We start from the raw sequence: 14,296 nt of genomic DNA on the forward strand, positions 1-14,296 counted from the left end.
CTATAAATTTGCAACTTCAAATTCAAAACACGGGTGTTTGGATCATTGTCTGTGTGTGCAAATCAACAGATTCAGCTTTTCACATCAGAGCTGTGAGTTCAAATTTCAGCTTACAAATACAAATATTAATATGACAAGTTCTCACATTCAAATCAACAAGCTCTCGAGTTTTGCTACTGTTTTACCTTCATAGTTTATAGAGTTTTATTTTTAACTTGGACTCAAATATAACTACAGTCAGTGCTTATAGTTCAAAGCAAGCTTTTAATGTGCTTAACGTACTAAAACTGAGACATTGCAGGCCCAATTCATTATTAATAAATACTATTAATACTAATAAGAATTTTAATATTAATAACATTACCATTAATAAAGCAGATGGATGAATGCAACACGTTAATGCACGTTAAGCTTTTTCTCACCCACAGAAAACCGTCATTGAAAATGCTTAAGGTAGGCTAATGGGTGAAGACAGTAATATAAAAAGACCAAATCTGGTACACAGTTTATTAATAAAATATATTACGCACCGGACAGCAAATGAGCCCAGAATATGAATGGATTGCACAAAGTTTCACATGTTTTCTCTCTCGTAGAAAAACATTATAAACTCTTAACGTGGCTTAATGGATTGTTGTGTTGCTTGCCTGCACATAGTATATTTTAATAAAATATCCAATTTGGGCTTTTTCAGTCTTCTTATATTTGTTTTGGTCCAAACAGTGCCTTGAACTACACTCTTAAAAATAAAGGTGCTTCACGATGCCATAGAAGAACGTTTTTTGTCTAAATGGTTCCATAAAGAGCCTTTTATATCTGAAGAACCTTTCTGTTTCATAAAAGGTTCTTTGTGGCGAAAAAGAAGGTTTGTCAGATTCTAAAAAGGTAATTTTTTTTTTAATATTTTTTTCCTCCCACCCCAAATTTTTTTCCACTCAACCCGATTTCTTTCAACCACCATGTCCCTTTGGGGTCTCCGTAGTATTCCAAGTGTTCTGAATCCTTGGACTACAACTTAAATCATTATTTGGTGAAAATACTCTTAAACATCGTGCATGCTCACATACTGTACATACATCATTGATTCTCTTGTGACCAATTTAATTTTCATTTTCGACTTTTGTTTTTGAGTGAATCGTTCCTTTAAAGAAAAATTGCTATACTGTATCCACTGCACTGCCCTAGGCAAGCTACCTCTGTACAGGATGTGAAGCAATTTCTACGGGCGACATGTTCAAATTTGAGAATACTTCTGCTCAAGGGCTATTTGTTAAGGGTTAGTTTTTATAGGAACATTTTTACTACTACAGCATTTTTTTATTTGTATTATTATTATTATTATTATTATTTAATTTACTTTGAGAATTTGTCTTGTAGATTGTAGCATTAATCTTAAAGGAGAAGTTCACTTTCAGAACAAAAATGTACAGATAATGTACTCACCCTCTTGTCCTCCAAGATGTTCATGTCTTTCTTTGTTCAGTCGTAAAGAAATTATGTTTTTTGAGGAAAACATTTCAGGATATCTCTCCATATAGTGGACTTCTATGGTGCCTGCGACTTTGAACTTCCAAAATGCAGTTTAAATGCAGCTTCAAAGGGCTCTAAATGATCCCAGCCGAGGAAGAAGGGTCTTATCTTGCAAAATGATTGGTTATTTTCTAAAAAGATTTAAGTATATCAGTTTATATACTTTTTAACCTCAAGAGCTCATCTTGTCTAGGTCTGCCTGAACTCTGGTTTTTTTTTTTTCCGGTTTAAGACAGTTAGGGTATGTCGAAACACTCCCATCTCATTTTCTCCCTCAACTTCAAATTGTCTGCAGTGTTTGCAAACTGAACATGCAAAGAAGATCAAACACCCTTTAGAAAAAAAGGTTAAAAAAAGATTTAGGACTATTGTAAAGTTGAGGGAGAAAATGAGATGGGAGTTTTTCGACATACCCTAATTTTCTTAAACCAGAAAAAAACAGAGTTCAGGCAGACCTATTCTTTAATCGTAATTTTTTACCTTCTCTGCTGGGATCATTTAGAGCCCTTTAAAGCTGCATTTAAAATGCATTTTAGAAGTTCAAACTCACAGGCACCATCGAAGTCCACATTATGGAGAAAAATCCTGAAATGTTTTCTTCAAAAAACAATTTCTTTACAACAGAAGAAAGAAAGACATGGATGACAAGGGGGTGAGTACATCATCTGTAAATTTTAGTTCTGGAAGTGAACTTCTCCTTTAATAGTGTAGTTGTAGCATGTCTATGTTTGACTGGATAGATTTGTGCAAAGAGTAGCAATTAATACCTATTTAATATTTAATGTTTCCTGTTGTTGATCTTTTTTTTCATTGATGCACGTAGGATTATCTTTTTTTATCATGCCATTTGTGCAGCTGACATTTGAATTTTTTTTTTTTAATTGCAATAAATATTTAAAACTTTGAATCATTTCTTTAGCACTTTACTTCTTAAAAACGTACACCATGACATTTTATAAACATTGACCAAAAATGAGCGAAGGCGGTGCGGTTTTGCGTAGTGCTGACGAACCGGTTTAAATGCTCTTCGCAGTTCCTTATTCAGGATGTGTGCTGACTTTTCTCGGTAAGCCACAACGTGGTTGCATCAGTACAGCCAGGGGTGCTGATAGTTTCACAAGCTCCTCTACCAAAGGCATCGGTGAGTAAAGCCACTATTTGATGTTCAGAATGAACCTTAAAGCAATGTATATTAACTGTGTTGCATTTGTTTGATTTTAGTGCACCTCAGCAACCAGACGGACACCAATGGATAATTATGATTATTACGACTTGGAAAATTTTTTTAATGGCTCCAATGATACAGGATACCCAGAATCGATTGTACCCGAAGAGGTTCATTTATGCAAGAAAAACGATGTGGTCCAGTTCGGAGCAGCATTTCTCCCAACCTTCTACTATGCTAACTTCTTGCTGAGCTTGGTTGGAAATGGACTGGTGCTGTGTATCATCTACAAATATGAGAAGCTCAGCACGGTTACCAACATATTCCTGCTCAACCTCGTCATTTCAGACCTCATCTTCGCCTCCAGCCTCCCCTTCTGGGCAGTCTACCACAAATCTGAATGGATCTTTGGCAGAGGCCTTTGCAAACTGGTGGGAAGCTGTTATTCCATCGGCTTCAACAGCTCTATCCTTTTCCTCACCCTCATGACCTTTGACCGCTACCTGGCGGTGGTCCACGCCATCACGGCAGCCCGAAGCAGACGAACATCATATGCGTTCCTGTCATCTATTGCTATCTGGGTGCTCAGTATATTGGCTAGTATAAAGGATATCGTTTTGCACGATGTAATGGACGGTGGAGATGGTTTGCTGTGCGAAATGACCGGTTACCACCAGACCTTCCTTACAAAATGGGAGCTGATTGGTTATTATCAGCAGTTTTTCCTTTTTTTCTTGATGCCTCTGTTGATCGTCCTGTACTGCTACACCCGCATAACCATCAGGATCATGTCCACTCGCATGACGGAGAAGTGTAGGGCGGTCAAGCTCATCTTTGTCATCGTCTTTGCCTTCTTCATCTGTTGGACGCCTTACAACATTGTCATCCTGTTGAAAGCCATCAAGCTGTCCTTTGGAGACCAGAACGATTGCTCAAATGCCCTCGACTATGCGTTGTATGTGACGCGCAACTTTGCCTACCTGTATTGCTGCATCAGCCCTGTCTTCTATACGTTTTTGGGGAAGAAGTTCCAAAACCATTTTCTGAAGCTTTTGTCCAAGCGTATACCATGTCTGAAGATCAACGTTGCCACTCTGTCATCGGCAAGTAAAACCACATCAATCAGGAGCCCGAACACTGACTACTGAGCAATGTAAATGTAAATGTTTGTTTTGAGCATATATTCAATTATTTCTGTTATATTTTACTGTCCATTTAATGTATATATGTAAATATTCATTACAAATGATGATATCAAAAGCCGAAAAAAGAGTAAAGTAAAAATATAATAATAAAAAAAATACATTTTAGCTTCTGTGATAGATTCTAGTCTTCCTCCATGGGTTCCTTTGCCATCAAATCTCTTCTTACTTATGTAAGTTTTTGTTTTGTGTAAAATATATTGTAAAAAAATATATTAGTGACAGGAAGCTTCCTGATATCATCTTTCCTTTCTATTTGGTGACCTGTTCTTTGAACAGTATGAAACTCACACATTTGCTCCTTTTCAAGGTTTCTGAATTAGTAAACTTCCTGTCTTGTCAACACCTAAATACATCCTGCTCATCACATCTTTCTTTTGAGCATGAACTCTGCATGTCTAATTTTAATGCATGACAATAAATCATTGTAAATAAACTCTTTGGTTGTGGTTGTTTTTCTTTTTAAGACACAAGCATCTATTTTTATCCATAATGTTTTTAGCTCTCTTTTCCGTGCATCATATTAACTAGCCATGTTTTAGTGTTTTGCGGTTGACACTTATTAGTTTTTTCGATTAATATTTTGATGCCTGTTATCAGATAGCAGGTTGTGCATAAGCTTCACTGTTTGCAATCCTATCGGTAATCATCACTAATTGAATATTTAAAACACAAAATATTATTTTGACTGGTTTAAATTATTTAATAAATGAATCCAGTCAGTTGCTGTCCGTGAAGCTAAGTGTAATATTCATCCACCAGATCTTGCCAAATAAGATATTGCAGATTTCTATATAAATACACAATAGTTCTAAAGGAAAATTACATATAGCCTATTACAGGGCTGTTTGATTCTGAATTGTTTTAAACTGATTCTGGTTCCTGAAAATTCTGAGAATCGATTCTTTGCCATTGTTTTCAATTCTTAGAGTGTTTTCATGATGTGGCATCAATTGGCGGCACTGAATGTAAACAATGCCACTGAACAAAACTTGCATGTTTTGCTGATTATTACTGGTGAAAATGTTCAATTACTGTCATGTTTTGTGCTGTACTAATCTGTCAGACAGAAAAAAAAAACATTTAAAGTACTATAGACTGCCAAAAGTTATACCAAATCAAGAAGAAGAGTGGAAAAACTGTCTGAGGAACAAAAGGTGCTTAGATAGCATAAATTAGCAGTATTCAGTAACTGTATTCAATAATACATTAATTGTGCAAATCAATGCTGTTGTTTACATGTGAGTATAGCCAATATGGCTGTGCATCCGAGTAACTGACTAAATTGTGACGTAAATGTAAACCCTATATGTGACCCTGGACCACAAAACCAGTCATAAGGTTAAATTTTACAAAACTGAGATGTATACATCATATGAAAGCTCAATAAATAAGCTTTCTATTGATATATGGTTTGTTTGGATAGGACAATATTTGGCCGAGATACATCTATTTGAAAATCTGGAATCTGAGGGTGCAAAAAAATCAAAATACTGAGAAAATCACCTTTAAAGTTGTCCAAATTGGGCTATTAACAATGCATATTACTAATCAAAAATTACATTTTGAAATGTTTGCAGTAGGAATTTTACAAAAAATCTTCATGGAACATGATCTTTACTTAATTTCCTAATGATTTTTGGCATAAAAGAAAAATCAATAATTTTGACCCATACAATGTATTTTTGGCTATTACTACAAATATACCCCAGCGACTTAAGACTGGTTTTGTGGTCCAGGGTCACATATATGTTCTTGGTCATTAAAAAAGGTTAATTGACACGAATGAACCAGACTTCCAATGAGCTACTGACTAATTAAAGATTAGCTTTGAATTGAAAAAGGATCGTAAAGAAAAATCCCCTTGTTGAAATCCACCTGTTCAAGATATGATAAATACTCAAACTTCCTATCAGTTTCATTAAAGTCTACAATCAGGAGCATATGTGACCCTGGACCACAAAACCAGTCATAAGGGTCCATTTTTGGAAATGAAGATTTATACATCATCTGAAGCTTAATAAATAAGCTTTCCCTTGAAGTATGGTTTGTTAGGATAGGACAAAATTTGGCTGAGACACAACTATTTGAAAATCTGCAATCTGAGAGTGCCAAAAAATCAAAATATTGAGAAATTCACCTTTAAAATTGTCCAAATATCCTAATGATTTTTGGCATAAAACAAAAATCGATCATTTTGATCCTTACAGTGTATTGTTGGCTATTGCCACAAATATACCCGTGCTGTTTAAGACTAGGTTTTGTGGTCCAGGCTCACATATGTGACCCTGGAACACAAAACCAGTCTTAAGTAGCATAGGTATATTTGTAGCAATTGTCAAAAATACATGGGTCAAAATTAATGATTTTTCTTTTATGCCAAAAATCATTAGGATATTAAGTAAACATGAAGTAAACATGTTACATGAAGATTTTTTTCAGTAAATAATATATCTAAACGTAATTTCTGATTAGTAATATGCTTTGTTAAGAACTTCATTTGGACAACTTTAAAGGCAATTTTCTCAATATTTCGATTTTTTTGCACCCTCAGATTCCAAATATCCTAACAAACCATAAAACAACGCAAAGCAAAAAATTGACCCTTATGACTGATTTTGTGGTCCAGGCTCACATATCAGCTATATTTCAGATATACCTGCATATTTGTGCTTAGGTATAACCTTTATTTTAGAATCTATAATCACTTCTAACTTAATATATTTAAATTTTTGGATTTTACGAGTTGTTTTTGCATGAACAATAATTTTCTGTCGTCAGAACACAGTTTCCCAGAGGCACTTGTTCACAAACACCGTCCTGCGAGCCTAGAAACCACCAGTCACATCCAATGCCAACTACCCATTCATCCAATCATATCTAGTTACCACAATAGTTGGTATCTAGTATCCAATCATATCTAGTTACTACCAATCAGCAGCCATTCGCTGTCCAGCATCCAATCAGCGACCAGACAATCGGTGCGGAATGCGCGTACGTGCGCGGGTGGGGTGAATGACGTAACCACGGTCATAACTGAAGGAAAAAAAAAACAGAAATCAATCTGACGGAGCGTTTCCATTGGTTACAGGCTCCTGGTACCCAGGAAAGGGGATGTAGCATCTCCTGCGGTAGCTTAGCAAACAGGGCAAATGTGAGGAAAGGGCGGCTGTTGTGCGGGTAAATATGGGACGGATAATGGCCATATGAACGAGAAGGTGATGATTCACCGCCAGGTGATACTGACCCAGGTGAGTGTGTGTTTGTATACTGCACTAATGTACCGCTAGCCAGGCGTGATTTGCGATGTCTGTAGCGAGAGGCAGTGGAGGACAGGACGGTAATAGGCTTCAGCAGTGTAGCGCGATGCGATATAATGCTGTTTTAAGGGCTGTTTTGGTTTATTTTGTCTGGTGTTATTCAGATGATGTTCAACATCAGTCGCGGCCTCGCGTGTCTTTGTGTGGCGCGCGCGCGCGCGCGCGTTTACGTGCACGTGCGTGTGTATTTGGCCCAGATGAGCAGCATCATCATCATCACCATTCCTGAACACTAAACTGTACACAGCATCACTACAGCCATATGCAATATTTATGTGTGTAAGTATGTATGCATATGTGTGTGTATGAATGTGTATATACATATATACACAAATATAAGAAGCCATATACAATTTGTGACCACAAAACCAGTCATAAGGGTACACTTTTTGAAATTGAGATTTATACACCATCTGAAAGCTTGATGTATGGTTTGTTAGGATAGGACAATATTTGGCCGAGACACAACTATTTGAAAATCTGCAATCTGAGAGTGCCAAAAAATCAAAATATTGAGAAAAGTTGACCAAATGAAGTTCTTTGCAATCCATATTACTAATTAAAAATAAAGTTTTGATATATTTACAGTAGGAAATTTACAAAATATCTTTATGGAACATGATCTGTGCTTTAAACTTAATATGATTTTTGGCATAAAAGAAAAATAGATAATTATGACCCATACAATGTATTTTTGTCTATTGCTGCAAATATATCCATGCTACTTATGACTAGTTTTATGGTCCAAGGTCACATATGTATTATGTAGTAAAAAAAAAAAAAAAAAAATATATATATATATATATATATATATATTATTATTATTATTATTATTTTTTTTTTTTTTTTTACACATTTAAAGCATTCAATTTAATTAAATTTTTAAACATAATTTATTTTGTTATTACATTTTCACATCAAAAATTTTTTTTTAGATTGTTAAGGGACACTAAAAATTTTTTAATTTTTACTGCGATTTGAGATTTATTAAATAAAATTCATTGGGATAAAAAATATATATTTATATGGTAAATGATTTTTTTTATACATAAATTGCACTAAAATTTCTTTACCTTACAAGTGAATACAAATGTTGTGAACTCAGACAGTCATAGATCGATAATCATTTTAGATGATATAACTGTTCGTGGCTGCACTGTAATATATTCACTATATTCACAACAAGCCATTTTCTTTTTTCAAATAACAATGAAACTCAGAACAGTGACGTTATATGAAATTCAACAGTAATATGTAACCTTGGACCACAAATAAGGTGGTCATGGGGTAAATTTATGAATAAATAAGCTTATCATAAATGTATGTTTTGTTAGGATAGGACAATATTTGGCTGAGATACAACTTTTTGAAAACCTAGAAATGTACAGGTGCAAAAATCAAAATGCTAAGACACTTACCTTTAAAGTTGTCCAAAGTTCTTAACATGCATATTACTAATCCAAAATTAAGTTTTGATATATTTACAAAAGGAAATTTACAAAATATCTTTATGGAACATGATCTTTACTGAATATCATCTTGATTTTTGGCATAAAACAATTCATTTTTGCTATTGCATTTTCACATTAAAAAATATATTTATTTTTTTAAGATTGTTAAAGGACACTAAAAGTTGGGATAAAAATGGGTAATACATAATAATTTACAATAAAAAAGTGTAAGGCTGATTAAATAAATCACAAACTATCCAAACATCATCTTAAACCTTGCAGTTTGTACATAAACTACATAAACGCCTAAACCCCACATGAACAAAAAAGAATTTTGGTGAACTCAGACAGTCATAGATCAATATTCATTTTAGATTATATAACTGTTCGTGGCTGTATGCTAATATAGTCACTTAAAAAATCGGATGAAAATATTTACATTCGAAAAAAATAAGCTATTTTCTGTCTTCAAATGGAACTCATGAGGACATTAATGCCATATGAAATGCAATGGTAATATAAACAAGCAAATACCATAATATTGTCTGTAGAAGCTGATGTCTGGGACGGATGATAAGCCTGATTGTCCGAGTTTAGTTGAGTACATGTGTTCATTACTCAGGGGTCGTTAAGAGCAGGAATCATTTAGGCAAAGAGCAGAGATGAGGTAGATTAGTATTGATTCACCTGAGACCAGCGCTCTATTGATCCGCTCTAAAATCAGCATCAAGGGACAGGAAAAAAGGCCCTGGTTCCTTTCCAGGCAGAAGTGCTTCCTGTTAAACGACCTTCACGTGATGAAATTTCCTACCATAAATAGATCAAAACTTAATTTTTTAATTAATAATATGCATTACAAAAAACTTCATTTGGACAACTTTAAACTCTCAATATTATTATTATTATTATTATTTTTTTTTGCACACACTGATTCCAGATTTTCAAATAGTTGTATCTCGGACAATATTGCCCTATCCTAACAAACCATATATCAATGGGAAGCTTATTTGTTCAGCTTTCAGATTATGTATAAATCTTATTTTTTTTAATAGGATCTCATTGTAAATTGTTACTAAAATGTATTAATGTAATATATATTGAATACTTTAACTGTGTAAAATGGGAGAATATTTTATATTTTTTAATGAAAATGTGTATTTCATTCAACATTTATTTTATTATACTAAAACTAAAATGCATACCAAAAATAGGTAATGAAACTTTATGCAATGTCTACTAAATTGATGTCACAAATCTAAATAAAATGCATTCTAAATATAATATATATATTCTAAAATCCACTCTAAAATATGAATATTTAGCATTTTTATTCCAGTTTTTTGCATGCAGATTGCATTTAACAGAGAGTTTTGTCCAACATGACATGGTTTTGTGGTCCAGGGTCGCATATATTATATAGTACGTCATATAGATTAAACATATGGTAACACTTTACAATAAGGTTCCAATTGATAACATTTGTTAATTACATTAGTTAACATGAACTAAATATGAAAAATACTTGTAAAGAATTTATTAGTCTTAGTTACTGTAAATTTCTACATATACTAATACATTATTCAGAATAAAAGTTGTATCTGTTAATATTATTTAATGGACCTGAGCTAACGTGAACTATGAACAGTTCTCATTTGAATAAATGTTGTAGCAAATGTATTATTTCTCATTCTTAGTTAATGTGAACCAGTGGGATCTCATTGTAAATTGTTACCAAAAAAAAAATAAATATATATATATATATATAGAATGCTTTAACTGTGTAAAATAGGAGAATATTTTATATTTTTTAATGAAAATTTGTAATTCATTTAACATTTATTTTATTATACTAAAACTAAAATGCATACCAAAAATAGGATATGAAACATTATGCACCGTCTACTAAATTGATGACTCAAATCTAAATAAAAAACATTTAAAATATAATATCTACATTTTAAAATCTACTCTAAAATGTTTATTTAGCATTTTTATTCTCGTTTTTATGCATGCATGCAGATTGCATTTAACAGACAGTTTTGTCTAACATGACAAAAACAGCAAGTTTCTCAATGTACTTTGCAATGACATCCTCTTATAATTTGCAAAACTGCATTTACATTCATGCATTGAGCAGATGTTTTTGTACAGTAGAAGCAAGCAATATTCATAGTATACAATGGCAGGTTTTGCATGTGTGGGGTGCAAAAATAGTAGCATGGTAGGTATGCCATTAAATATAAATGGTAGATGTTAGCAGATTTCCTAGCGTGTTCTGTGCATTGCTAGAGTCTGTTCTACGTCATAGAGGAGATTACATACTTCAGATCTTCTTTCTATCAGAATCGTGGCTTGATCTCTGTATTCTGTTTAGTAATATCCCACTCCCGTAGGCCTGCGCGCTCCGTTATGTAAGTACATTAAGATTCTCGGGTTTCATTTTGGCACGGCGAGCCCGACGCTGCTCGAGCTAATGCATCTCATCCTGCGTGAGGCGCAGACACACACAGTGGTGTTTAATGGAGTCTGTCCCCAGGGCCTTAATGATTATAATTAATTTATCTGTGTCAGTGTGATTGCAAGGTGCATTGTTAAAGCTTCCTTTCATCTTGTAAACACAAAAGCGCCCAGTGGAAGATTCAATTTGTTTCTGCGTGTCACAACAGTTCAATCAGCGTCGGAATTTGCAGTCCAACTGTTTTCTGTCAACAAAACGGAGAAAAGCAATGACCTCTCATTAACCTTTATGAGGGTCATGTGCGTCCGCACCTCTGGAGCTCTGCTGATGTTATTGCTGTGCTGCGATCGGCCTTCTGCCCTGCAATGTCATATCATCTAGGATGTTTATGTCTTTCTATCTTCAGTTGAAAACATTCCAGGATTTTTCTCCACATACAGTGCCTTGCAAAGTATTCATACCCCTTCATTTTTTCCACGTTTTGTTGCCGTATTGTGTTAAACTGCTTTAAATTAGTTTTCCCCACTTCAATTTACACTCCATACACCATAATAATTGACAAAGCAAAAACCAGATTTGCAAATTTTACAAATTTATTAAAAATTAAACACTGACATAAGTACATTGCATAAGTATTCATACCCTAAACTCAGTACATAGTTGAAGCACGTTTACAGCCTCAAGTCTTTTTGGGTATGATGTGACAAGCTTTGCACATCTGCATTTGGCAATTATCTGCCATTCTTTGCCTCACCTTTTCACCTCTCAAGCTCTGTCAGCTTGGATGGGGGCTGGCAGATATTTTCTAGAGTCCTAGTTGTTCATATCGTCTTCCATTATGGATAATGGAGGCTACATGCTTCTGTGAACCTTCAACGCAGCAGATTTTTTTCTGAACTCTTCCATAGATCACTGCCTTAATGCAAGTCTGTCACTGAGCTCTACAGGCAGTTATCTTGACCTCAGGAATTGGTTTTTGCTCTCATTCAAATGAATCTGTCACAGTTTAACTCCACTCCAAGTGTAGTAACATCTAGAAACAATATGAATGCTCCTGAGCTAAATTTCGAGTGTCCCAGAAATGGAAATGGGTATGAATACTTATGCAACGGGATCTTTTCAGTGTTTTACTTTTAATAAATTTGCACAAATGTTAAAAACGTTAAAAAAATGTTAAAAGTAATTTAAAGTTTAACATAAGGCAGCAACATAACAAAATGTGAAAAAAATAAGGGGTATGAATAATTACGCAAGGCACTGTAGTAGACTTGAATGGGAGCCAACAGATTGAAGATCCAAATTGCAGTTTAAATGCATGGTTGCAAAATTCCAGGAATTTTCAAGACTGGAAAATTTCCATTGGAATTGACGGGAATTAATGGGAATAAACTGGGAATTTGCTGAATTGCAGGAAGAGTCAAATTTATTGACTGTTTGTGCAATTTTTGTTTAATTAAAAATACAGAACAAAGCAGTATTAATTTGAAGTATTATTACAATTTAAAATAATGTTCTATTTTAATATGCTTTAAAATCTAATGTATTTCTGTGAAGCAAAGCTGAATTTTCAGTGTCACATGATCTTTCAGAAATCATTTGAATATGCTGATTTATTATCAATGTTTTTGAAGCAGTTGTGCTGCCTATGATATATTTTTTCAGGATTCTTTGATGCATTTATTTAAAATATAAATCTTTTTTTTAACAACACACTACCGTTCAGAGGTTTGGGGTCAATAATTATTTTCCCTTACTTTTTTAAAATAAATTAATGCTTTTATTCAACAAGGATGTTAAATTAATTTGAAAAATGACATTAAAAACTTATATTGTTTGAAAAAAAAATCCTATTTTAAATTGATGCTGTTCTTTGTACGTTTTTTGTACGTAGTAAATCCTAAAAAAAGTATCACAGGATCCTAAAAAACAATTCATTTTTAAAATTTGTATTTGTTTGCATGCATGCCAGCTTATGACCAAACTAAACGTTTATATAAACGTCCACAACTTTGCAACCCTATCTCTATACAATCCCAGCCAAGAAAAAGAAAAATCTATATACCTTTTAACCAAATGCTTGTCTTGCACTAACTAGACTTCGTGCATTACTTGCTTCAAAAATATCAATATAAGCATATATGTTTACAAAGAGAACATGTAAAGAAAATCAAACACCCTGTACAAAAAAAAGATAAAACGATGATAGTGGACAATTTTGAAGTTGGAGGAGAAAATGAGATTTTGAGAAAATTAGTTTTTAGACTACCCAGGTGAACAACAAACCACATGTGACATTTCCAACATGATACTGTAATGCATAAAGTCAAGCTAGAGCAAGACCAGCATTTAATTAAAAAAAATAACCAATTGTTTGGCTAGATAAGACCCTTATTCCACAGCTGGGATCGTGTGGAGCCCTTTAAAGCTGCATTGAAACTGCAATTTGGATCTTCAACCCACTGGCTCCCATTGAAGTCCACTATATGGAGAAAAATCCTGGAATGTTTTCCTTAGAAACCTTAATTTCTTTTCGACTGAAGAAAGAAAGACATTAACATTTTGGATGAAATGGGGGTGAGTAAATGTTCAGAAAAAAAAAATATTCTGGAACTATTCCACTAATTTGTGGCATAATGTGACCAAGTTAATGAGTTCCATAGAAAAAATTTGACTTGTTCCTCACTTTGCAAATCGAGGTTCAGTGTTTCCCCTACCATTATCTTAGGGGGGCGCCGCGCCACCCCAACGGCACCCCCCGCCCCCCTTGAACGTCAAGTTCATTTTATTTTGGATATAGCGCCAGATCACAGTTTAAGTCATTTAAGGTTATCTTTCCTATAGAACATGTCTATACATTGTTCTTTTATTAAACAAACTAAATAGCCTTATGTTATGTATCTTATTTACACAAAAGCATTTCATTTCTGTCTCGCGGTCGTGCGTTTACAATGTCTCCTCCCCGAAAACACAGACGGGTTCACGGACTCCATTCATAAAAACGGAATTTACTATAGCGCGGAATGCCACGGAATTCGTCGATTTTTGGATTAATAAACCAAAAGTTGTTCTGTCACTTTATTCAAATCGCGATATGGACTAGTGTCTGTGAAAACTGAGATGCAAAAAGACCATTTTAATATGAATCCTGCATGTTTCGTTTGCCTTTGTAT

At 34.0% G+C, this 14,296-nt stretch overlaps 2 protein-coding genes across 2 annotated transcripts in view; both read left to right on the plus strand.

Moving 5' to 3' along the window:
* The first annotated feature begins 2,552 nt into the window (after window positions 1–2,552).
* ccr12a (chemokine (C-C motif) receptor 12a) lies at window positions 2,553–4,313 on the plus strand. Its single transcript, XM_073849290.1, has 2 exons — window positions 2,553–2,671; window positions 2,752–4,313. Exon 2 carries the CDS (start codon window positions 2,779–2,781, stop codon window positions 3,841–3,843), a length of 1,065 nt encoding a protein of 354 aa, XP_073705391.1. The 5' UTR covers window positions 2,553–2,671; window positions 2,752–2,778; the 3' UTR covers window positions 3,844–4,313.
* Window positions 4,314–7,103: 2,790 nt separating this feature from the next.
* Window positions 7,104–14,296, plus strand: part of hecw1b (HECT, C2 and WW domain containing E3 ubiquitin protein ligase 1b) — a 67,897-nt gene continuing 60,704 nt past the window's right edge. The window contains exon 1 of the mRNA XM_073848567.1: window positions 7,104–7,148. Coding sequence (XP_073704668.1) covers window positions 7,104–7,148 — 45 coding nt within the window. The remainder of the gene's footprint in view (window positions 7,149–14,296) is intronic.

The sequence above is a fragment of the Garra rufa genome, chromosome 10 (genome assembly GCF_049309525.1).
Source record: "Garra rufa chromosome 10, GarRuf1.0, whole genome shotgun sequence".
Lineage (NCBI taxonomy): Eukaryota > Metazoa > Chordata > Actinopteri > Cypriniformes > Cyprinidae > Garra > Garra rufa.